This window comes from Fusarium odoratissimum (assembly GCF_000260195.1).
Source record: "Fusarium odoratissimum NRRL 54006 unplaced genomic scaffold supercont1.51, whole genome shotgun sequence".
NCBI lineage: Eukaryota > Fungi > Ascomycota > Sordariomycetes > Hypocreales > Nectriaceae > Fusarium > Fusarium odoratissimum.
Genome location: NW_022158731.1, coordinates 47,399 through 69,565, shown reverse-complemented (window position 1 = coordinate 69,565; position 22,167 = coordinate 47,399). Strand labels below are relative to the sequence as shown.

At 49.0% G+C, this 22,167-nt stretch overlaps 11 protein-coding genes across 13 annotated transcripts; 6 read left to right on the top strand and 5 right to left on the bottom strand.

The window, feature by feature from the left end:
- The first annotated feature begins 455 nt into the window (after positions 1–455).
- Positions 456–2,779, top strand: FOIG_15360 (uncharacterized protein). Its single transcript, XM_031216717.1, has 4 exons — positions 456–833; positions 887–1,479; positions 1,532–1,716; positions 1,771–2,779. The coding sequence occupies exons 1-4, from the start codon at positions 481–483 to the stop codon at positions 2,695–2,697; spliced, it is 2,058 nt and encodes a 685-aa protein (XP_031053550.1). The 5' UTR covers positions 456–480; the 3' UTR covers positions 2,698–2,779.
- A 627-nt stretch (positions 2,780–3,406) lies between these two features.
- On the bottom strand, positions 3,407–5,290 carry FOIG_15359 (uncharacterized protein; the record flags this gene model as incomplete). Its single annotated transcript, XM_031216716.1, has 4 exons — positions 3,407–3,943; positions 4,026–4,610; positions 4,670–4,968; positions 5,086–5,290. 4 exons carry the CDS (start codon positions 5,288–5,290, stop codon positions 3,407–3,409), a joined length of 1,626 nt encoding a protein of 541 aa, XP_031053549.1.
- Positions 5,291–6,366: 1,076 nt separating this feature from the next.
- Positions 6,367–7,993, top strand: FOIG_15358 (uncharacterized protein; the record flags this gene model as incomplete). Its single annotated transcript, XM_031216715.1, has 3 exons — positions 6,367–6,597; positions 6,712–7,173; positions 7,235–7,993. The coding sequence occupies 3 exons, from the start codon at positions 6,367–6,369 to the stop codon at positions 7,991–7,993; spliced, it is 1,452 nt and encodes a 483-aa protein (XP_031053548.1).
- A 269-nt stretch (positions 7,994–8,262) lies between these two features.
- On the top strand, positions 8,263–9,798 carry FOIG_15357 (uncharacterized protein). Of its 2 annotated transcripts, XM_031216713.1 has the most exons (3): positions 8,263–8,840; positions 8,886–9,109; positions 9,160–9,798. In XM_031216713.1, exons 1-3 carry the CDS (start codon positions 8,363–8,365, stop codon positions 9,574–9,576), a joined length of 1,119 nt encoding a protein of 372 aa, XP_031053546.1. In that variant the 5' UTR covers positions 8,263–8,362; the 3' UTR covers positions 9,577–9,798. The 2 variants fall into 2 exon arrangements, with proteins under 2 accessions (XP_031053546.1, XP_031053547.1); XM_031216714.1 differs by having other exon boundaries at positions 8,886–9,795.
- A 70-nt stretch (positions 9,799–9,868) lies between these two features.
- On the bottom strand, positions 9,869–12,051 carry FOIG_15356 (alcohol dehydrogenase; the record flags this gene model as incomplete). The annotated part of the gene is made up of 1 exon (XM_031216712.1): positions 9,869–12,051. Exon 1 carries the CDS (start codon positions 11,678–11,680, stop codon positions 9,869–9,871), a length of 1,812 nt encoding a protein of 603 aa, XP_031053545.1. The 5' UTR covers positions 11,681–12,051.
- Positions 11,935–12,217, top strand: FOIG_15355 (uncharacterized protein; the record flags this gene model as incomplete). The annotated part of the gene is made up of 2 exons (XM_031216711.1): positions 11,935–12,042; positions 12,173–12,217. The coding sequence occupies 2 exons, from the start codon at positions 11,935–11,937 to the stop codon at positions 12,215–12,217; spliced, it is 153 nt and encodes a 50-aa protein (XP_031053544.1).
- A 510-nt stretch (positions 12,218–12,727) lies between these two features.
- On the bottom strand, positions 12,728–14,357 carry FOIG_15354 (uncharacterized protein; the record flags this gene model as incomplete). 2 transcript variants are annotated; one of them, XM_031216709.1, is made up of 3 exons in its annotated part: positions 14,244–14,357; positions 14,177–14,179; positions 12,728–14,129 (listed from the first exon to the last, which is right to left on the bottom strand). In XM_031216709.1, exons 1-3 carry the CDS (start codon positions 14,324–14,326, stop codon positions 12,728–12,730), a joined length of 1,488 nt encoding a protein of 495 aa, XP_031053542.1. In that variant the 5' UTR covers positions 14,327–14,357. The 2 variants fall into 2 exon arrangements, with proteins under 2 accessions (XP_031053542.1, XP_031053543.1); XM_031216710.1 differs by lacking the exon at positions 14,244–14,357 and having other exon boundaries at positions 14,177–14,200.
- A 690-nt stretch (positions 14,358–15,047) lies between these two features.
- FOIG_15353 (uncharacterized protein) lies at positions 15,048–15,335 on the bottom strand (the record flags this gene model as incomplete). Its single annotated transcript, XM_031216708.1, has 3 exons — positions 15,048–15,097; positions 15,144–15,250; positions 15,319–15,335. 3 exons carry the CDS (start codon positions 15,333–15,335, stop codon positions 15,048–15,050), a joined length of 174 nt encoding a protein of 57 aa, XP_031053541.1.
- Positions 15,336–15,989: 654 nt separating this feature from the next.
- FOIG_15352 (uncharacterized protein) lies at positions 15,990–17,397 on the bottom strand (the record flags this gene model as incomplete). Its single annotated transcript, XM_031216707.1, has 2 exons — positions 15,990–17,272; positions 17,322–17,397. 2 exons carry the CDS (start codon positions 17,395–17,397, stop codon positions 15,990–15,992), a joined length of 1,359 nt encoding a protein of 452 aa, XP_031053540.1.
- An 854-nt stretch (positions 17,398–18,251) lies between these two features.
- Positions 18,252–20,009, top strand: FOIG_15351 (cytochrome P450 oxidoreductase; the record flags this gene model as incomplete). Its single annotated transcript, XM_031216706.1, has 3 exons — positions 18,252–18,384; positions 18,438–19,271; positions 19,324–20,009. 3 exons carry the CDS (start codon positions 18,252–18,254, stop codon positions 20,007–20,009), a joined length of 1,653 nt encoding a protein of 550 aa, XP_031053539.1.
- Positions 20,010–20,251: 242 nt separating this feature from the next.
- On the top strand, positions 20,252–21,967 carry FOIG_15350 (uncharacterized protein; the record flags this gene model as incomplete). Its single annotated transcript, XM_031216705.1, has 4 exons — positions 20,252–20,980; positions 21,035–21,154; positions 21,215–21,470; positions 21,526–21,967. The coding sequence occupies exons 1-4, from the start codon at positions 20,275–20,277 to the stop codon at positions 21,965–21,967; spliced, it is 1,524 nt and encodes a 507-aa protein (XP_031053538.1). The 5' UTR covers positions 20,252–20,274.
- Between the last annotated feature and the right edge of the window lie 200 nt (positions 21,968–22,167).

The window sequence follows — 22,167 nt, the reverse complement described above, 5'->3', positions numbered from 1 at the left end:
GTCGTAGGGCCATGCCTTGCCATTCGATCATCAAAACAGGAATATGAGCATGCGACTAGTCAGCTGCTTCTCCTGTCCTGATACTAGGTCGATCGAGTGCGGGGTACCCCGGAAACTAACCGCAACAATTAAGAGGGGGTCAGTGGACTCCAGATACCGGACGCGATTGATCGCGCCGCGGGCCGCACTATTATCAGGTGTCACCAGATAGCAAACAGCGGGATAACATTAGTTGCGCCGCGGGCCGCACTCGTCGAGTATCATCAAATCGGTGTCCGCGGACGATGATAGCTCTTGAACAGCTGCTTTGTGCTACTCACGAGATGTTCAGGTGATACAGTCGCTGGCGATAAGGTTTCCGAGCAAAGGTTAGATGCAATAGATGTTATAGCTGGCATAAAATAAATACAATGTGATGATGCTTTCACAGTTTTGTAAGAGACAAGAATACAACATTTCGAATACGATAACGGAAACACCATGACAGTTCAAGGCCAACGCACTCATCCCCTCCACGCTTTGAGCGAGGAGGAGATGCTTAAAGCCGCGGAGATAGTGAGAACACTCGTCAAAGAGAAGTTTGAAGGCAAGGAGGAAGTCAGGTTCAAACACACAACGCTTTCCGAACCTCCCAAGTCCTTACTTCTTCCATACTTGGATGCTGAGAGTGACGGTGTCCCTGTCTCTGCCCGTCCGTTCGTACCTAGATGTGCTCAGGTCCTCTATACCTTCCCTGGCAAGCCAGGTTTCACCGAAAGCATCGTCAGTCTGGACACTGCGACCGAGGTCAAGTCGACCCTATCTAAGCCTGGAGATCATGCCGGCTTCGACAGGTTCGTATCAGCTGTTACCATGTATGAGAAGACAACTGACACTGATTTAACAGGGACGAGGTCATTGCATTCAACTATGCCATTCTATCTCATCCAGAGGTCCTGGAAGCTATCAAGAAGTTGGGTCTGGACCCCAACGTGACGGTTCAATGCGACACTTGGCCATTCGGGACCGACAAAGACTCTTCGCTGGAGACCCCGAGACTGGTCCAGGCCATGCTTTACGCCCGCGCCCCGCATAACCACCTGGAGAGTAACATGTACTCCTACCCGCTTCCCATTTCCCCCGTCATCGACTCTGTTGATCTGAAACTTATCCGAATTGACGCTCTACCAACGGGTGGCAAGGAGGACGGAGCAGCCATCTATACGGCACCAGGGGCTCCTCTTGCTCACTGCGCCGAGAACGAATATCACCCTGATCTTCTGAGCGTCAAGCTGCGAGATGATCTCAAGCCTCTTGTCATTCAACAGCCTGAAGGACCCAGCTACACCGTGCAGGATGGGAACTCTATCTCTTGGCAGAAATGGCGATTCCGCATTGGCTTCAATTGGCGAGAGGGCATGACCATCCATGATGTGAGGTATGATGGACGAAAGACCTTCTATCGCTTGAGCATGAGTGAGATGACGGTACCATATGGAGGTAAGAAAAGCCCTTAAAAGATTGTGAAGCTTGGCTAACCGTCGATGGACAGATCCCAGATATCCATACCATCGTCGACAAGCTTTCGATCTCGGCGACGCTGGTGCGGGCCTGACAGCTAACAACCTGAAGCTCGGCTGTGATTGCTTGGGACATATCAGCTATTTCGATGCCTTGCTCACCGCTTCCGACGGAAAGCCCTACCAAGCCCCCAACGTGATTTGTCTGCACGAACAGGTATGTCATCGTTCCCATTGCGAAAAGTAACATTGTCACTGACTGTGGAATCAGGACGCCGGTATTGGATGGAAGCATACCAATGCCAGAACCGATGTCGCTGCCGTGACGCGAGCGCGAACTCTTGTGGTCCAGAGCATCATCACGGTTGGAAACTATGAGTACGCGTTCTCTTGGCACTTTTGGCAAAACGGAACCATCGAGTTCGAGACCAGAGCAACTGGAATTCTCGCCACCAGTCTGATCGATGAAGGAAAGACGAGCCATTGGGGCAACGTCGTTTCTCCAGGCGTTCTGGCCGCCAATCATCAGCACCTCTTCAGTCTCCGTATCGACCCCATGATCGACGGCCTTGAGAATACGCTCGTACAGGAAGACTCCATTGGTTTGCCCATGTCAGAGGAGAACCCCTACGGCAATGCTTGGAAGCTGCACAAGACCTTTATCGAAAAGAGTTGCTCCTTAGATGCCGACCCACAGAAGGCCCGAGTCTTCAAGATTGTCAACGAGAAGAAGCTCAACCCCATCTCCAAGAACCCAGTCGGTTTTAAGGTCATGGCCCCACCAGCACAACTCCTCATGGCCGATCAAGCCTCCCTCGTCCGCAAGCGCGCTCGTTTCGCAGAGCATCATATCTGGGTAACCCGCTACAAGGATGATGATCTCTGGGCTGGTGGAAAGTGGACCAACCAGAGTCTGATTGAGAAGGACGGTGTGGCGGATTACGCGGCGCGCAAGGATAATGTTCGGGGAGAGGATCTCGTCGTGTGGGCGACCTATGGACTTACGCATAATCCCCGCGTGGAGGATTACCCGGTTATGCCTGCTGAGGCTATCACTGTTGCGCTCAGGCCTGCTGACTTTTTTGATCGCAATCCTGCTCTTGATGTACCCCCTAGTACTCAGGCTGTCAACAAGAGTGTGTTGGTCCCCGCCAATGGTGTCAGCAATGGGGATGAACGAGAGGTTTGCTGTCGGTGACGGGCTTTTCTAGACACACATGGTTCCACTAGATCAGTGCATCTTACATGCGACGTTGGTGCAATGGCTATTTGGTCTTTCAGATGCTTATTGTAACTTAATAACATGAGTTTTTCTACTTTTCCGCCCGTCTCTCTGTCTCTTCCATAATTATTGGTTGGAGATGCCAAGGACTCTTCCCGCACAGCTTAGGACGAATTTACCCTGGGCCAGTACGACAATTGCTCTTATTTGGGCAAGTAGCGCTGTATCCAAACATCCTTGTCACCTCTATTTTCGTATAGGTCTCGTAATTTCATTCTGGCAGCAATCGCTCATTACTCATCAAGCCTGGTCCGGCCTGGCGTTGGGCTCCGCGGCCAGTTGCAGCCGTTTCATGGACCTTCATTGGTCTCGGCAGTGGATAGAAACCCGCACCCTCTCCACTCGCTGTACATTCCTTCTCAAGTTACATTACATGCTACTTCGTAGCCTCTCATTTTTAGCTGAAGTTATGCATATGCAACTTGAGATGTGATGTTGAAGTTGAAGATCTACGGAGAGCCTGAAGAAAGGAAAGCTTTTCAGTGTCCGAGCCTACACCCCTGACACCCTGCTGTATGCCGTATCTGACGGTACAGACCGTGGGACATAACTTGAGTTCCTTTGACTGCTTCGTCACCAAAAAGGATTTGTAAAAGGTAGAATTCTGTTATCTGTCGCACTTAAGCTATGACAACTGTGCCAAGAACTCGGAGAAGTCCTCTTGCGAAGCATCCATCCAATGCATATTCCCCGAGATCCAGTCCCTGACCTGCGAAACATGGCTATTCGGCTGAGGCACTAGAATACTCGATCCTATAGAAAAGTTATCGAAGTAACTACTACTAAACGACATTGCCCCATGTGTGCTCTTCGATTGAACATCAAACCCATCTTCGACCATTTTATCGACACCCCCTTGGCTTTGTGACTTCGCTTCGACGTATGAGATCGCCAGGCTGTACAGAACTTGGCAAAGGTCGTGTAACTCCTGGATAGCCTCGAATATACCACACAATGGTTTCAACGATTCGCAAAACTCCCCAAGTATGCGAATGTCTTCTGGGTTGGAGGTCTCGATTACGTTGCAGAATACAACAATCAGCGGCACGAATGGGGTGTAGATAATTGTCCTGCGTACAAAATCACTCATTAGAACTCTCCAATGTGTAATCTGGATAGGAGGTAAGGCAACATTACCATAGCAGATATACAGCTTTTGTCTCTGAGCTGGGGTCAGTCATTCTCATGCATTCCCCATGTGCTTCAAAAGCCATCCTAGCAGATTCCAGACACGCAGGGCTAACAGCACCATGTCCGCCTTCAGTTGAAGGAACGGCCCTTCGTATAAATGTTAGAGTCGTCCAGTACCACACCTCATCAGCCTTCAGAACTGTCTTGATCATTCTATTAGGCGCTGATCCAAAGTCCCCAGTGTTGCGTTCCATCAGATGTGCCTGTCCAAGTGGCATCAACGAGTCATCCATGATTCGTTTTAGAGCTGCCATCAAGTTCCTTGCGCGCTCGCCACGCTCTTGTACTGATTTTCTAAGCGCCGACGGACTGTATAGATCTTGATAGGCCCTGCCAACAAGTCGTGAATGGCGGATCCATTGCGTAAGTAAGTCCCTCCAGCCACCTGGTACATCTGCTTTGTCAAGCCGTTCCGGTAGCGTAATCTCGTCATCGTGTATAACAGCCGGTCGACCGAGGCGTAAGGAGAGTCCTTTATCAAGGAGGTAAGTTAGCCAGAAGAGAGAGATTTTCCGATCAGTGGTGCTATCGCTATTGGGAACGAGTTGATGCCAGCCAAGCGTCTGGCATATCCCTCCCGCGCCGGACACGAGTTGCCAAGCAAGCATTGGTTGCGATACCTCGATGGCATAGATGGCCTATTTGAAGTATTTTAGTGTCGGTCCTAAACTTGTAGAGTCTATGTAAGGATACTGACCCCGAGAAGGAAGGCCTCTGCGTTCTCCAGGCTGGGTGGCGCGAGAACATTGAACTTGTTCATTGCTGTCTCGAGGTTGCCTCGACATAGTTGAGACAGTTTGCAATACTCCTCACGAGACGACGGATCTTGCGACTGTTGAGCTTTCTCCTGGAACAGGTAACGTAAGGTTGCGTTTGCGATTAAGAAGGTCGGAAGTGAGAGGTTATCGACTGCGAAGTATATCTCTCGGCAACAATCGATCAGTCTGTCTTTGGAGATGAACAGACTAACTATGGTCAGTGTGACCAGTTTCGTTTCTATGAACGGTTAGCCCATGCCAGTCGCGTATGTGAATCTGTCTTGAAGCCTCCCTTTTAATTCTCGCAGAATGGTGAGAACGGACTGCAGGGGCGGCATTGCCAGGTCTCTTATACCATCATTCTGGGTCTCCCTTCGACTCGGTATTCGATCCCCCATAGACCGGTAGCTATTAATCTCGATCATTTGCTTCAGTGACAATAATGTAGCGTTAACACGCGTGTTTCTGTCGGCGGCTGGTGATTGCCCGAGGACAGTCTGGAAGAAGTCGCTTGCGTATACTGTAGCAGCCTTCATGGAGCTGCTGCCCTCCAAAGCCATCTCTGAGTCAGCATAGCTTGGTCCATTTCTGCTGCTCTCTGCAAATTCCCCGACGATATTGAAAGAGTCTGTAGGTAGCGACTCGGGAGGTCGTGGAACACTTCTGGTAATAGGTTGTTCATCAAAAGCCCTACGCAAGAGCTGTTCTATACCCTCAAGACGGTTCTCTATGCGATCTATCTTTTGCTCGCTGTGGTTCAATAAAGTCAATTAACTTACGTCTTGTCTTGGTTAATAGGCAGCTGATAGAGGGACTTACTATTGCGAGGAGATGAGGACCCTTTGTTTGGATTGTCGTATCCCTTGTGTGGAACCAACTAAGCTACAGGCCTTTTGGACTGTTCGGCAATTGGAACATGGAAATAATCTATCGCATCGAATCTTTATTGTTGCTTCAATTTTAGTCACTGTACGTGTATTTGTCGGGGCGCAGCCCACCTTTCGAAGACGGCATCGGTCGCACTACGCCAATATGAAAGCCAGTATTAGATGGTAATTCTTGACGTTGCCTATCTAGCCTGGGTATGGGAGTAGATGAGGTTCTTACCACTCGGCCAACGGGCTCTGGGGAATGTTCCTCGGCCATTTTCTTTGACTCGGCGGCGATGATGAGTAAACTTTTGATGCCTGACTGCGCCAGCAAACGATAGAGTCGGTGTAGAATACAACGTGAAACCTTAGTGAGCGATACGATCGGAGTGTCGGAGGGAATTGTCGTGGCCGGTCAATACGCAACCGGCTTAATGTTGGAAAATGAGGTGGGGAAAGGAAGCGGCCCGCGCAGCCCGCGCCTCGCGGTCCGCGGGCCCGTTCTGTGATAAACAAGTTAGGTTTGATTGACGATCTTGGCATATCTAAGATAAAAGAAAGCTACGTTTGCGGGGAAACAGGGGGTAAAGAGCTTCGCCTGGCTCAGATATCACAACAATACGCGTTTAGATATGCAATAGATAGAGATAATCACCCATGTCAGGGCTCCCTCTGCGTTTATTTCCACGGAGCTTGTCATCTAGTTTGATGCCATTTTGTTGAACCATCACCAAGTAGACGAACAACAGACCAAGTAGGCAGCGAAAATGGCGTCAACATCTCAGAATTCCGTGTTCGAAGCAGCTCCAGCAGCTCAGTCTGCAGGTCCCGGCGCTGGGATGGACAAGAAAAACCTCAACTCTCCGACGGTCTTTGCTCCCGACGATTCGACTTCTTCCGTCAGGCGAGGTAGTATTGAACAGCCCTACAGAACATACAAGATCCGTTGGTTCGGGCTTGTGGTGTTGACACTGTTGAACGTCATGGTTAGCTGGTCGGTATGTCGCTCTTGTAATCAGTCTGTTGGGGATTACCTTGCACATACGCTTGTGTTCTCCTGGACAGAATTGAATCTCGTCAAGGAGATCACTGTATACTGACAATACCTCCAGTGGCTCACATTTGCGCCCGTCACTTCATCTACAGCCCAATTTTACGGAGTAGACGAGACAATGGTGAACTGGCTAAGCAGCATCTTCGTCTTTGCAAACTTCGCCATGACTTTTATCACCATCAAGCTTCTTGACTGGGGTCTTCGTCCAACCCTCATCAGCGGCAGTGCGCTTCTCCTAATCGGCAGCTGGGTTCGTTATGCTGGATCTTACTCATCCGATGGTAACACGGTTTCCGTCGTCGCTGTCGCCCAAGCTATCTTGGGCATGTCGCAGTCTCTTGTGCTGAGTGCCCCGACGCGTTTCTCCGAAACTTGGTTCACGAGCAAAGGACGGGTAACGGCGACAGCTGTTATGAGTCTTGCGAATCCAACTGGAGCGGCGATTGGATCCATCGTCGTTCCGTTGTGGACGAATGAGCCTAGCGATATCTCTTCTGTGGTCTTATACGTGGCCATCATTGTATGTCTCAAACCTCCGATCCTCTGTCCCCAGACAGTCGTTTAGAAGCTTATATCTGCAGTCATCTGCCGTGGCCATTCCTGGCTGTTTTATTCCTGCCGCGCCGCCAACTTCCCCATCGGCGATTCACCATATAGAACGACCCAAGGTTCTACCATCGCTACTAATATTGGTTCAGTCGCTAGAGTGTTACCTGATCATCATCCCATTCTGGGTCTACACTGGTCTCTTCGTCGCCACAACGTCCCTGATCAACCAGATTGTCACACCCTACGGGTTTTCGGATACCGAGGCCGGTATTGGAGGCGGTCTCCTCATCGTTCTAGGTCTCGTCTTCTCTGCCATAACAGCTCCCGTCATCGACCGAACCAAGAAGTTCATCCTCGTCATCAAATGCGGAGTAGTTGCCGGAGGGCTCTGCTATCTCGCATTGGTATGGGTTCCAAGTACAAAGGAGATCGGTGCATTATACGCTGTTCTCTGCTGCCTGGGTATCTCGTCGCTTGCTATCGTCCCTGTTGCCCTGGAGGTTCTGACAGAGATCTCGTATCCCGCGGGCGCCGAGATTACCAGCTCTATTGCCTGGGCTGGCGGACAGCTTCTTGGTGGGTGCTTCATCATACTCGGCAACGGTATGAAGGCTGCTGAAAGCGCTGACCCGCCTCGCAACATGAAAGACTTCACCATCTTTCAAGCTGTGTTGGCTATGGCGATGATACCTTTGCCCCTGATGCTGGGGATGTTTGGGCGGAGTGATAAAGTAGCTCTTAAGCGTACAAACGTACACCAAAGCACATTAACAGGTCTCGATAATAGATGAAACATAAATTGATAAGATTACTATTTCCAAGATGATTTCCCTGTCAGCTGCTGACATTCTCAATCTTGACCCTGACGTTTCGAATGCTAGGATGTGGCCAACTTATATACTTCAGACCCCTGCACAACTAATTATTTAGCCTCAAGTTTAGCTTCAACCACGCCGTTGTACTTCTCACTTCGGCGTCCCGCGGGAAAGCGTCTAAGCTTCCAATCTAATTTTAAACGCGGCTCTTCGTGCGAGACGTAAGCAAAGTTCTCAGCCCCTTTCGCGGTTTCATCGCCCTTGGTTTCAATATTAGATAAATCTCTTCTTGTGACTCCGTTTTTTCGTTTGAACCCCCTATCGTCCTCGACACATGTTTTCATTATGACATCCCGCATTCAGCAACTTCTTCTTCTGGCTTGGTCCGTGCCAACATTACTCTCAGGCCAAGTCAGCAGTGTCGCGGCGCACAATCTTGACTATGTAAATGGCGAGACCGGACTGAGCATCGAGAGTTTATCGAGATCGCGAGAGTTCAATGTACCGAGATCAGATGAAGAATCGCGTCGACAATATTGCTTTGGAACAACACAGAACCAGCTTTATGTTACCGACTTCTTGCAAAGTAACTTGGACATATTGACAGGGCATTCGACTTGTTGGCTAAACAGAGGAGTCGCTGGTCTAAGAACTTCGCTCGAAAGAAACCTCACATCGACGCGTCCGTCGGGTATGCAGGTTCCGAAATGCCCTATCAACATCACTAGCTCAGGCAACACCTACCTGATCAACTTCACCAAGAACAGCTATCACGTTAACACCATTTCGAAACCTCTGTTAATAATACTGACTGGTATACACGGTAAGTAATTAGCTTCTATAGTTTAAACGTTGCTAAGACATCTAGTGGCCGCCATGACACTCGCTTTCTTTTTCGTATACCCTACCATCCTGATCTTTTCAACCCTGATCGCTCTTGGCGAACTCATTGAGCGACCTTTGTTTAAAGCTCGGATCGAAAAATGGCAGAAGATACTTTTCTGCGTCTTCTTCCTGCCTCTTCTGGCTATTGGCATGCTATGCGGGTTGGCTGGGATGGGATCGTCAGACCATTTCCGAACAGAACACGGGGTAAGTGGTATGTCTTATGTGCACAGCAGTGCTGACCATCTACCCTCCAGATCATTGGCTTGGTCACAGCAGTTTTGGCGACGTTGGCAGTAGGAGCCTACCTCATCGAGAACAGCCTCAGACCTAAGGTTTCAATGAATAGGAAATGGCGCCGGGTGCATATGATGGTTAACTACACCGATATCTTCCTCTGCCAGGCGGTTCTCATGCTTTCGGGCTTCGCCCTGCCCGACGGTATCGACGACTTCCAAGTCATGAGCCTTTGCGGAACAAGACACATATCCACGTCATTGTCGTTCTCGGTGGGTATGATGGTGGCGTTCATATGGAACAGTGCCATGGCGGCTATGACCCTTCAGTGGTGGCTTGTTCGCAGGGCTAGTGAGGATAAGCCTCCTGGCAAGATGTGGCTGCTGGTATCACGCATCTTCAGGCGGAATACTGACACCTGCGAGGATGATGGGTAGAAGGGCGAAAGCTTCACTCAATTCGATTGACGGGGGCATGATGAGACGCGTTGATGTATGTGTTACGTACTATTTGGCTGTTACGTAGGACTCGCAGCTCAGACCCAACTTCAAGTCACTTAAACTACTGGCAGTCTGCCAAGGGACTTGTATATTACTGGCATAGAGCGAATAAGTCGATCTATTAAAGTCTGTTATTTATGAAAGGATATTCTATCATGACACACTTGTAAAATATCGCAACGTTGCTTTGATGTATTCCGGGATGTCGAAGGACAGGCTCGTGCAGTACCTACGCCACAGTGATACCCACAAACGCCCGATATCCTTCATACACCTTCTTCCTGTTACCTCCATCCATATCAAAATTGTACACCGAGCCTCCCAAGTCTGTGGCGAAAATACGACGGTTCTTCGAGTCGAGCTTGATGCCGATAGCCTCATGTAATCCCCAGGCAACAACCTCGTAATCTTTACCTGGCTTGCTTGCACCATCGTGAGTCACCTGGGCAATGTCGCTCAGCTTGGCGCGGTTGATAGTATTGCCATTTGGTAACTCGCCCCGATCCGTCCAGTAGAGCACATTCTCATCCTCGTCGACATCCAAATCGATAGGCTCTGGTAAGCCCTGGAACAGTACCTCGATATCTGTCCTGGTCTTCGCATCCTCGCTTGGTTGGAAGTCGATCTTGGCTTGAAAAATGCGACCCTGTCCTCCCTTGGACGGACCCTTCTGTGACCAATAAAACTTGCCAGTGGAAGGTGACACTGTGATGCCAACACACCATCTTGTAGGATCTAGCATATGCTCATCAACCTGCCAGTCACCGGTTTGGATCAAGACTTCGAGCTCAGAGCCATCTAAGTTGCATCTCATGATCCTCATTCCCTCACGATCAGCAAAGTACAGCTTCGAGCTCGTGTTATCGACGGTCAATTGTTTTGGTGTGTGTACCGAGCCTTGAGGCACAATCTCCTTGAGATCCGTTCCGTCGAGATTGCAGCTGAGGACAGCACCGTCGTTGGCCGAAGGATTGCCCATGCAGGTCCAGAAGAGCTTTCCAGTGGACTTCGAAATGTCAATACCATCAGGCATACGTTGACCTGATACAAGCGTCTTCATCGGCTTTCCATCGCTAGAACCAACTAAGACACGGCCAGCTGTAGCATACCCTTTTGCGTTTCCACTTGACAACCCAATGTCTAAGAAGTAGAGCGAGGATTCATGATCCGAATCGACAGGCTTGCTTGGAGGGAGCAGTCCGCCCTTATCAGACTTGGCTCCCAACCTGCCTCCATCAATGTACTTCTGAAGAAACTTGACTGGCGTATCAGGCAGGCCACGCTCAGCAATGTAGTGCTGCTCAATGAAAGACACGGTATCAAGACCAACCGCATCCATCATGGCAACAGGCCCCTTCTCTTTGGCATACCACATCTCCTTCCAGAGCTTCTCAATCTCCTCGGGGGTCGAGACTTCCTCGGCGAGAATGTTCAAGACCTCTCGCTTGATAGCAGCCCAAAGTCGGTTGTAGATGAAGCCAGTTGACTCTTTGCGTGCGATATAAGGGTGAAACTTGATCTCCTCGAGCTTTTGATACAGGAATGGAAAGATGCTCTCGTCGGTCTCGCCGTCTGTCATGAGCTCGACGACACGGTAGTCTGGTGGCATGTAATAGTGCATGTTCAGAACACGTCGTTTCGTCTCTGGCTTGAGACCCTCAATCATCTCTCTTGACTTGTAAGATGATGAGTTACTGCAGAGGATGGTGTCGTGGGATGTGAGCTTTTCCAAGTCTGCAAAAGTTGAGATCTTGAGAGGGAGCTTCTCGGGGACAGCTTCAATAACGAGCCATGCCTTGGCAACTGCCTCAGCGAGATCGTCGACAGCTGTCACTCTTCCTCGGATCTGTGAGTCTGAGTATTGAGACATGCTAGTGTTGCAGTATTCCACGGCAGCAGCCCTTTGCTCGTAGCTTGGGTCACGGATGACAACGTCAAATCCGCTTGCAACCCATCCGCATGCGATGCGGCGGCCAAGTACTCCTCCACCGAGTACGGCGACAGTGCGACCGTCGGTTGAAGGAAGAGTAAAAGCACCCATAATGATATCGTTGAGCAACGGTTTCGCGATGTTCAATCAGGTAGAATGTATAGAAAGGATTAATGTTTGCAAAATTGCAAGATAATAGTGATATGAAGTAGCTACGAGATGACGCGACTCGACTGAAAGGCCAGTTGTAGGGGGGTTTTGTAAAGAATTCATTACACACATACTCTAACACTTGGGGCGATTTCCGGTCCAAAGATCCGGATTGTCGGTGCAAGACGCCTCCGATCGGGACCGGCTGGTACGGCATGACGGAAGACACAGGACACAACGATGAGGCTCGAATTGCCTCAAATTCGAGCCCCGAAAAGGTGACACCGACTGAAACGTGGGGCAGCCGAGGTCGTCAATTGCATGTACGCGCAATAGCCCAAGATGACAATTTTATCGTCGTTCGTCCGGTGCGGCTCCGTTATGACGCAAAGATGGCATTAATTCCGCGTTTCTTCCGCAAGTAATATCTGACCGCATGAAACTGATCCACAGGATCCTTGTCTTGAGCCTCAAGGTTCCACTCCTCGGCACATCTAAATATGGGGCTGCCCTGGCTTTAGAATCTTCGAAGAACAGCACACTCCCGCTTCAGAAAGCTTATCATATAGCCTCCGACTTCCCTTACCACTTCCAGCTTGCGGTTTTGACCTATCAATAGTCTCGCTGACTCACCCACGTTGGTTAAGAGGTCCAGCCGTCACTTGGAGTATCTCCATACACATGACGTCATCATCGTTAGTAGCAGATTACCCTGAACCTCCCTCAGATGAGACATTGGGTCAGCGAGTATTGCAATGTAAAGACACTGTAATGAAAATCGAGCCCCTATTAGCAATTGAGTGCTTTTTCCGTCAGAGATAAAGGGTTATGTGTTAATAAAAGCAAAATGGAGAGTATGCATCGCGCTGAGCATGAGAAATCATTTAATATTAGGTATGTTGTCAAAAATCTGGACTAATAGACATGATGTTGTCACTAAAACAAAGGTTCATCAGGCCTCAATTGTCGGCCCCTGTAACTTGCTGAAATATGTCTACTATTACTTTATTAAATATGTAATTGCCCCAGACTGTTCCGTAACCTCTCAATAATCGTCGGAAGCCCAGCCGCCGCCGTAGGCTTCCAATTTTCGTCAAAGTTAGGTTCCTTGCATGTTTCAAGCGCCCTTGCAAGCTCATGCAACTCAACAAAATCACGACTGTCCAAAAGCCCTTCACGACGATTCAATCGCCACAAGAGGTCAAGAGCCTGTACTTTGGTTTCATCGTCAGTCGTGGTCGATGCGACGAAAGCTAGGCCGGAGATCAGATCGCCATCGAGCGAAAATGTCGGCTGGCGGAGAGCAATAAAAGGTGCTGCTGCTTCTCTGGCTGCTGCCAGGAATGGCTCAAAAGTCTTGGGATTGGCGGCCGCTTCTTTCGTGGAGTATGAATTGATCGCCATCTGCCAGTATTGCTGGCGCAGGCGCAGGTTGCGGTACTGCTGCTCCCCCTCAATCATTATGTCCTCATTCCTGGCCTCGTAGAGAGCATCAAGACGCGCGGTCCACCCATCGAGAGCGCTCTGGAGGTTTGTACTCGTTTCCGACACAAGTGTCTCTGTACCCTCTGCATCGCTTCCTTCATAGTGCCAAGGCTTTTCGTCGTAGAGAACATCCAAATGCCGCAATGCAGAAGATGCTTCGTCAAGATTGCTGAATGGTTTTGGAGACTGGGAGTGCTGAGGTTTGTTCGTGTGATACCACTTTCGCATCCCGGAAACACCTGCATCATTTTGCATAAAGTTGGATGACTCTACTCCAAGCCGGCAGAACATCTCGGCAAGTTTTGTTGTCATTGCGCGTTCTTCTTCGTTTGACGACGGCAGCGCTGAATCGAATAATGAGATTCCGGCACTGAGATGTTGTAGGAGCTCGTCATAGCGACCAGTCAGACCTTCGAATGAAACGAAAAGAAGGCAGCAGATCATGATAATATGCAAGTCTTGAGAAGCTGTCATGCGTGGTATAATAGTCGCGATAGCCTTATTGTATTGGTGGGTAGCGAAGCCTTTTAATTCGCCTATATCCGAATGACCGAGAGATTTCGCCATGAATAGTCGATGCGAGGCGCCAACAGCAATCATGCTGTATCGAATTGACTCGAACTGGTAACCTATGGGCAAAGCATATCGGAGCCAAAAGTTGGTCGAACCGGAAGAGAGTGACAGCTGCGTAGTCGTGAACTGCAGGAAGTGTTGGAAGTACAAACGCTCTGAACTTGTCAATGAGGGGATATCGTCAATCGTTAAGCACAAAGACATAGTATCGGAATTTGTTGGTGCAGTCTTTTTACGGTGCTTTCGCCGGGGAGCTTTGGGTTTAGGCATTGCGTAGCCGTCGCACTTGATCTTGTCCTCGCAGCAACGGTCACATACCGGTTTCGCCTCGTCACATTTTAGGTGTCGGATCCTATATATATAAGTAACCGGACGGCGGAAACTCATAACGCCACTTACTTGCTGCAGACAGACACTTAAAATTAGCCACTGGACTTGGATGGTGAAGGAGGATGGGCAAGGGTACCATGTGATGCAGCCATTACGGCTTTTGGGAGCAGATGCGCGCTTATGCTTGATCTTGGCAGTCACGATTCCTTGGATGGCCATTGTTGTGCGTAGAATGCCGTTGACGGTAAACACGAGGGGACCTATAGGAAGAATGACACTTCTGGGCGAGGTGAGTTTTTCTAAGCGGAGGATAAATGTTATGCCCCACTTGCCATCGGGCAGTGCGAGGGCGAATATTACGGGAAAGCCAATCACAATAACGGAATGAGTCAGTCTAAGCCCATCTGAGGAGGCTAGATCGTACCCACTTCACTTGAAGCTCAGCTCGGTCATAGCTGTCTAGCGTTTTGACTTAGCTTCACTCAGGACCATTGGGTATAGTGTAAGATTAATTACAGATCCAGCACTACAAAAAATTTGGTTTAAGATTACTGCGTTGTAGTATTCAATACGTAGTATAGGGCTATGAGTTAGTGCTCTATCTCTTATTGTAAAAGGGTAATTTAGACCCTTGCAAACTCAGCACCGTCTTATATAATGTTGCTTTAGGCCATAAGGAAGCCAACTACAACATGCGTTGTTCGAGAGATGCAGCTAGGAAACTCTGCCTACGTTCCTCATAGAACATCAACAGCAACAATGAAAAGATTTTCGGGGCGAAAAAATTAAATCCATAAAGCTTTCTAAGAGAATCTAAAGATAGAAGCAAAGCAGGCTTCGAGTAAAGTAGTTTGATAAAAGTATATATCTGTGTATAATTATAATAAAACACCTCAAAGCATTGTGCCCAAGATACTGCGGTGTAAGCGAGTCGCAGCGCCTAATATTTCAGAATGATATACAGGGCATGAATGAGGCCAGGAACGAAGACTGCTAGAGTTAGCGCGCGACAAATGAGTGGATAATGTGAACATACATAGACATGTCAGAAGCAAATTTATCCAAAAGTCGCCTACGCATCCTCGCTCCATGAAAACGCCGACTGGAGGGAGAATGATCGCGAAAATGATCTTGCAAATGTCACTATGAGAGTTTAGCAGCTGTATCCATAATAGAAATATACAAATTAGGGGGAAGGGACAATAACTTACCTCCCAGTGAACGGCATCTTGACGGCTCAAGTAAAGAACGGATAGGTTTAGAAAGATTGGTGCAAAAGCAAAGTATTGTTTATTTGATATGTAAAAGAATGTCTTGGGACCTTAAAGATTTCTTGGAGGTGCAAGTCCCCTTTTATAGCCACTTGGCGTATTCCTGATACCAAGCTCCGAATGATAAAGAGCTTCTTGCGGGCTGTAATCGCCCTGTCGTAAAGTCGGGTTCCCCGCCAGTACATGCTAGCAACGACATTAGCCAACGATGATCTTTCAAAGTAAATAGTTTCAGTCCAATCATTCTACACAATCTTATGGTGGTTGACATCTGGTGAAGCTGATGCGCAAGGCGAAGCATATGATTGGTTCTTTCGTGTTCAAGTGAAATGGCTTTTCCCGTAGCGCATTATTACTGCTTCACTATTTGCGAATTGGTACAGGTTGTGGGGCTGGAAGTATCAGAATTGTGGGACACAGATCGCCATTTGAGATACGAAAAAGCTGAGATAAGAAAGGGCTTCTTCTCCATTGATGCCCTGCAAACGGCAAAACGACTGTTTGTATATTTTACTGAAACCATGGCGGATGGAACTTAAGATTCTTTGATTCGGAGAGCGCGATACCAAAACGAACTACCATGCAGATGAGATGAAAGGATTTTGTCTTATCTAAAATGCAAAAATCTGGTCCGACATCTTAGCTGACGCCCCGGGCTGTTCAAAACCCAGATCAACAAGTGCCTTCTTCGAAGCATTCACCATTCCGGGGGGCCCACACAGAAACACCTTGGAATCCACACTCGGCGAGGGAAGTTTCTCCTTCATCAACTCTCGAGTCACATACCCAGACCCAAACTTCCAATTCGCCGGCGGCTGATCCAACATATAGTACACCTTGAAGTTCTTGGGATATCTCCTAGCAAATCTGTCCAACTCTTCCCGAAGCAGAATGTCCTGCTCTGTCCTGTTGGCATAGATAAGAGAGATCTCTGTTGTGTCACGGTCATGTTCGCAGATAGCACGAATGACCTGGAACATTGGTGTGATGCCAGTGCCACCTGCGATCATGCCGATCTTCTTACAGAGATTTGGTTGATACTTCATTGCTCCCTTTGGTCCTCTGAAGAGAGCCTCGTCTCCAACCTCGAGCTTCGCTAGATACTTGCTTGTGAGCTTGCCATCAGGGTATGCCTTGATGACCAATTCAAGAACGCCAAGGTCGGAATTGTTGGATACTGGTGTATATGATCGCGCGACGCTCTCTCCATCAACGTCGGCCTTGATAGTGACGTGCTGCCCGATTGGTAGACCAAGAATGGTGCTCGTGGTTGGAAGGCTGAACGTCAAGCGGTAAACATTTGGTGCAATGAGGGTCTTTTGCTTGAGAGGAAGTGGCGAGTAAGTGACTGGATCCAAGAGTCCTCGTTGCAACAAGGTATCTTCTTGAGCTCGCTTAGGAACCTTCATATGGGCAGGATAACTCGTGAAGGGCTTGCTCTTCATCGCCATACTGGTGAATCGCTGTGCAGCAACTGCATTGGCCGTTGCGAGTGATCCACCTCCGACAATGATGCCTTTGATGAAACTTGAGCCAGTTGAATCACTGCGTAGCGACGCCAACAACCAGTCTGGTACGGTGAACCCTTGGCGGCGAGTAAAGTAATACGCTCCTGCACCAGCGCAGACAATGAAGCCCAAGTTGACCAAAGTCGAAATTGATGAGGATCCTCTAGTCTGGATCTTGACTGCCTTTACAGGTGTAAGGGGCTTAAGCTTGGGCTTTTTCTTCTCAAAGCCCTGAATCTTGCCAATGCAGCAGTCTTTCATGATCTCAAAGGCATCTTCTGAGTGTCCAGCGTTGTCGAAGTCCTCACTGGCGTCTGTACCGGCTGCTTCTGTGAGGACATCGGCACCACCAGGATGATCTGCCAGGTATTTTGTGACGTCGTAGACTTGCCTCTAGTTAGTGAGCGACCCAGCAATGGAATTGCCATAGCCTACCTTGGCCATGAATGATCAGCCATGCATCCTCGGGGCTGCTATGCTCAGCGACCTGCTTGATAGTAAATTCCTCCATTATTGGCTGTAAAACACAACACGAGACTTGGTTCAGGTAATTGAAGTGCAGGTATTTGGCGATGACCGTGAAAGATTCGGATAAGAATACCAGAGACTGGGTCTACTGCAGACCGTTCTCTTAAACAGCTCAATGCTTGCGTATCAGGCGGTCACGACTAGCCACATACCATAAAACTCACAAGCAACGGGTCCCTGGAACTACCAGGATTATGCCGCCATTTGCATGTGTCCACAGCGGGCCGGAGTGCAGCTCCGTAGTGGGTCTCCAGAAATGCCGAGGTTTCAGGGCCCGTTGTGGATCCGCAGGACCGAGGCCGACCCGCTTTATGATCCACGTCGACCGGAGGCAGTCGGTGAAACAATGCGAATTCCGCTGTTGATGTAACGCACAAGGATCATTTGGCTCAAGAATGATCTCTGACCCTGAAAATCGCATAGAATATCGCTCTTATTTCCGTCTTCGCGATTATACTAAACGCGAGTACCGACATGACACGGGTCCTTTCGATATTCCCGTTGACATCATCCAATCGTAAAAAGCGTTGTAATCAGACCCAGAAATCTGCGGACACGGATATGCCGAGAGATTAACGGATGCAACGATAAAATTTCTACGATGCAGAACCTCAACGTCATTCATGTTGCAGTGCGCGGCGACAGACATGTCGTCTCCACGTTGGACTTCGTATCCTTGCCTGCGGTGTAATAACAAGAAGGCGAGAATGGGTATTTGCATGTGCCATGCATGAATGCTTTCGCCTTCTGGAATTTTTCCATATAACATCGAAATACTCTGAGCATTTCAGCTTTGGACAGACGGCCTTGGCTATTATTAAGTTCATCATTATCATTATGGCAACAAAACAATTTTATCTCTTGGGGGAGGCTCCGTCCACCGCCAGAGAAGTTGACCTGCCGCCGGCTGTTGACTTTGAGGAGCTTCAAAACATTGTCGCATCTCACTTTGCCATTGTCAAGCCAAATGGTAGGTTTTACCGAGCTGCGTCAGAAACGCAAGTGATTGACTTCAATCTTTAGGCGTTGGCTTTGTTCACGATGATCGAAGGCTCAATGTAGTATCTGAAGTCTTGGATAAAGAAGAGCCAATCGCTGTCTCCGTCAATGGTAACGCTGTTCGTGATGTACCCGGCCCAGCTGGCATTCCATACTTCGGTAACTACCTAGAGATCTACCCCGATCATCTCGGTAACCACCAGCGCCTCTTCGAGAAATACGGGCCGTTATTTGTCACAAACAGCATGGGCAACCGCCTCTACCAGACCAATAGCGCCGAGCTCTCCAATATCTTCCTCGCCGAAGACCACTATTTCACAAAGGACATCGTCCCCGGCCATCCCCTCCACCCAATCAAGAACCAAGAAGCAGGCGTCTTTCTAGCCGATACCGACACGGAGCAATGGCGTCTTGCTCACAAATTCCTCCCGCCTGCACTCGGACCAAAAGCAGTTCGGCATTACGCTCCTACGATGCAGCGAACAGTAGAGCAGTCCTTCAAAGTTTTCGATGAGCTTGATGAAAAGGGCGAAGCGTGGAATGTCTACCAGTACATGCTGAAGCTTGGCTCGCAGGCAGTGGGTAAGCTTGTCCTAGGTATGGACTTTGCGCATTTCGAGGAAGTGGACTCGCCGCTGCATGAGATGGTTCTCAAGATTGCTGAGAACCTGGAGCTGAATAAGCGTGTGTCGTCTATGGGAGCTTGGTATGCTAAGATGCCGTTTGGTGATCCGAAGAAAGTTAGAGATACGATGGGGAGGATCATGGAGATGATGACGGAGTCGATTGCCAGAGCTTCGAAGGGACAGGAGGATCTGGAGCTTCAGGATGCAGCGCTCAAGGCTGAGAATGTTGTCGGTAAGCTACGACTTCGTGCACCAATCGGTCTCGGACCCAGCTGACTGTCTAGACTACTTCCTACGGGCCAAAGACAACAAGGGCAGCAAGCTACCGCCCTCTCAATTCGCCCCAACCTTGCTCGTAGCTACAGCCGCCGGCTTCACCACCACGTCATCCTTGCTATCCTGGTTGATCTACAGTCTTGTCAAGTACCCAGGAAACCAAGAACGTCTTCTTCAAGAACTCATCGAAAACGACTGGGATGAGAATACCCAAGTCACAGCTGAGACAACTAGCAAGCTTAGCTTCCTAGATAAGTTCATCAAGGAAACACAGCGCCTGCACAACCCCTCTTTTCAGCCTGGTCGCACCGCCAAGGTTGATATGATCCTACCGGGAGGTTACAGACTACCCAAGGGCGCAGTAGTCATCTCAGCACTGCATCACATGCATAACAACAAGGAAATATGGGAGAACCCGGGGCGCTTTGACCCTGATCGCTGGGATACAGAACAGGTCAAGAATCGGCCCCCCGGCTCTTACATCCCATTCGCGACAGGCCCAAGAATGTGCGTCGGTTTTAACTTTGCGTTGCAGGAGATCAAGGTGTTTTTACCGAAGCTTGTGTATCGGTACAAGTTCAGCTTGGCGCAGGACGGGCCTATTGAGTATGATCCGTATTTCCAGCTGATTCGGCCGAACAATTTGTATGTTCAGGCGGAGAAGAGGGTGAAGTGGCCACCAAAGTCTGAGTGATCGGCATTGAGTTGGTAGGTAGTAACGGTGTGATTCTATGATATTTTCAGAATATGGTACTATAGATTGTATTATTTTGTGTTCCGTCTTATCAGTGCATATATCAAGAAGTATTCGGACAAATCCCGCGGACAAGGTCCGAAATAATTGTGGCTCGCATCACCGTTTGGGAATAGCCGAAGGCCAAGAGTCATAATGCCTCAATTGACTCAGAAACCTGATTATGAACTTATTCCTTCTCATATACCTCAATGTAGAGGACAGAATGGTACTCACCAAGGACGAAAAAGCTCTTCACGACCAGGTAAATATCCTGCCTCGACGACAATTAGTTACCGCCCTCGCTACCCTCTCTGCGGCTTTACTACTCGTCACAATTGATCAAAATGGCATATCAGTGACTATCCCCACCATTGCGAAAGACTTAGACGCCGGAGCTACCATCTCATGGGCTGGCACATCCAGCTTGATTGCCAATACTTGCTTTCAGATGCTCTACGGAAGACTTTCTGATGTTTTTGGTCGCAAGGTCATTTTCGTATCTGCAGCGTTATTGCTCTGTGTCGCAGATTTGCTCTGCTCGTTGAGTCAGAATGCGATTATGTTTTACGTCTCTCGGGCCATCGCCGGTATCGGCGGCGGTGGTGTTCAGAACCTTGTCAACATCATCATCTCGGATATCGTCACTCTTGAGCAGAGAGGAAAAATCCAAGGAGTTGTTGGAGGAACTGTTGGATTGGGTAATGTAATCGGACCCTTCATTGCCGCCGGTATCATGCAAAAGTCATCATGGAGAGCGTTCTTCTGGCTTTTGACCCCGTTGTCGTTCATCACCGCGGTTTTGGCCTATATCTTTCTCCCCTCAAAGCCCCCGACTATTGGCTTTTGGGAAGGAATTTCCAAGATTGACTGGGTGGGTTCACTGGTATCAGGCGCTGGTATTGTACTGCTTCTGATCCCTATCTCCGGAGGTAAGAGCCAAAGCTCCACGAAAGCTGATGTCACAAATGTTAATCATCATCAAGGAGGTTCATATTTCTCATGGGACTCGCCACTATCGATAAGCTTCCTTGCAGTTGGCGGTGCGCTGTTCATAGCCTTTATAGCATGGGAATGGAAGATGGCAAAGCTTCCAATGATGCCCAGTAAGAGGACCTGCCTGAAATTCGTGTCCAAGATGAATATAACTGATCATTCCAATTTAGTTGACATCTACAAGAACTCAAGCCTGGCTATTATGCTTGCCCAGAACTGTCTGCTCGGTGCTGTTTACCAGTCCTACCTCTACTACGTTCCACTTTATCTCCAAAACCCTCACCAGTACAGTGCGATCAAATCAGCAGCTGTTTACACCCCATTGGTGGCAGCGCAAATGATTGCTTCTATTGGTTCGGGACAATACATCAGTCGCCGTCTCCGATACGGCGAGGTGATCATATTCGGTTTTGCTATCTGGACTTTGTAAACTCCTCACACCTCCGTTCCTGTTCGAATCAGTTGCTGACGCATTTATCAGAGGGGCAGGCCTTGCGCTACTATTTACAAGACATACTAGTCCAGCCGTTATCGCTGTGATACTAGCCATTGTCGGAACAGGAGTCGGGTGTATCTTTCAACCTACCCTGATCGCACTACAGGCACATTCGCCGAAGAGCCGTCGCGCAGTCATCATTTCTAACAGGAATTTCTATCGTTGTATCGGAGGGGCATGTGGTCTTGCTGTCTCTGCAGCAGTGCTTCAAGCTCAATTACGCGCTACTCTACCAACAGAGTACAAGGGCCTTGCCAGTTCGACATACGTGCTGCCGGAGTCGATGCGCCGAGTTCCTGCGGTTTTGGATGCCTACATGTCTGCAAGTCACAGCGTGTTCATACTGCAAGTTCCTTTAATTGGGCTATGCTTACTTGGCACGGCTTTTATCCGAGACCGAGGGTTAGAGCCGGTGAAGGATACGTAAAGCATCTGCATATAAGAAATTGAGGGCCTGAGTTTTATCGGACACCTGTTCTTATCTTGCGAGAGGTTCCGCGAAAGAAACTAAGAGATGAAGACCTAACCATCAGCGTTCCAGGAGATGTACTGACTGTAGTAGACATATTACCTCGGGCCCATCATAGCAAACAGGGCTTTCCGCGCAGCATTTGGTTTATTGGACAA

What these genes read in the sequence shown, in the direction of transcription:
- FOIG_15360 (XM_031216717.1), top strand. Translation starts at nt 481, where the DNA reads ATGACAGTTCAAGGCCAACGCACTCATCCCCTCCACGCTTTGAGCGAG. An exon ending in GATGACGGTACCATATGGAG is followed by an intron (nt 1,480 to 1,531) that starts GTAAGAAAAGCC and finishes GTCGATGGACAG; the next exon opens with ATCCCAGATATCCATACCAT. An exon ending in TGATTTGTCTGCACGAACAG is followed by an intron (nt 1,717 to 1,770) that starts GTATGTCATCGT and finishes CTGTGGAATCAG; the next exon opens with GACGCCGGTATTGGATGGAA.
- FOIG_15357 (XM_031216713.1), top strand. Translation starts at nt 8,363, where the DNA reads ATGACATCCCGCATTCAGCAACTTCTTCTTCTGGCTTGGTCCGTGCCA. An exon ending in AATACTGACTGGTATACACG is followed by an intron (nt 8,841 to 8,885) that starts GTAAGTAATTAG and finishes TAAGACATCTAG; the next exon opens with TGGCCGCCATGACACTCGCT. An exon ending in ATTTCCGAACAGAACACGGG is followed by an intron (nt 9,110 to 9,159) that starts GTAAGTGGTATG and finishes TCTACCCTCCAG; the next exon opens with ATCATTGGCTTGGTCACAGC.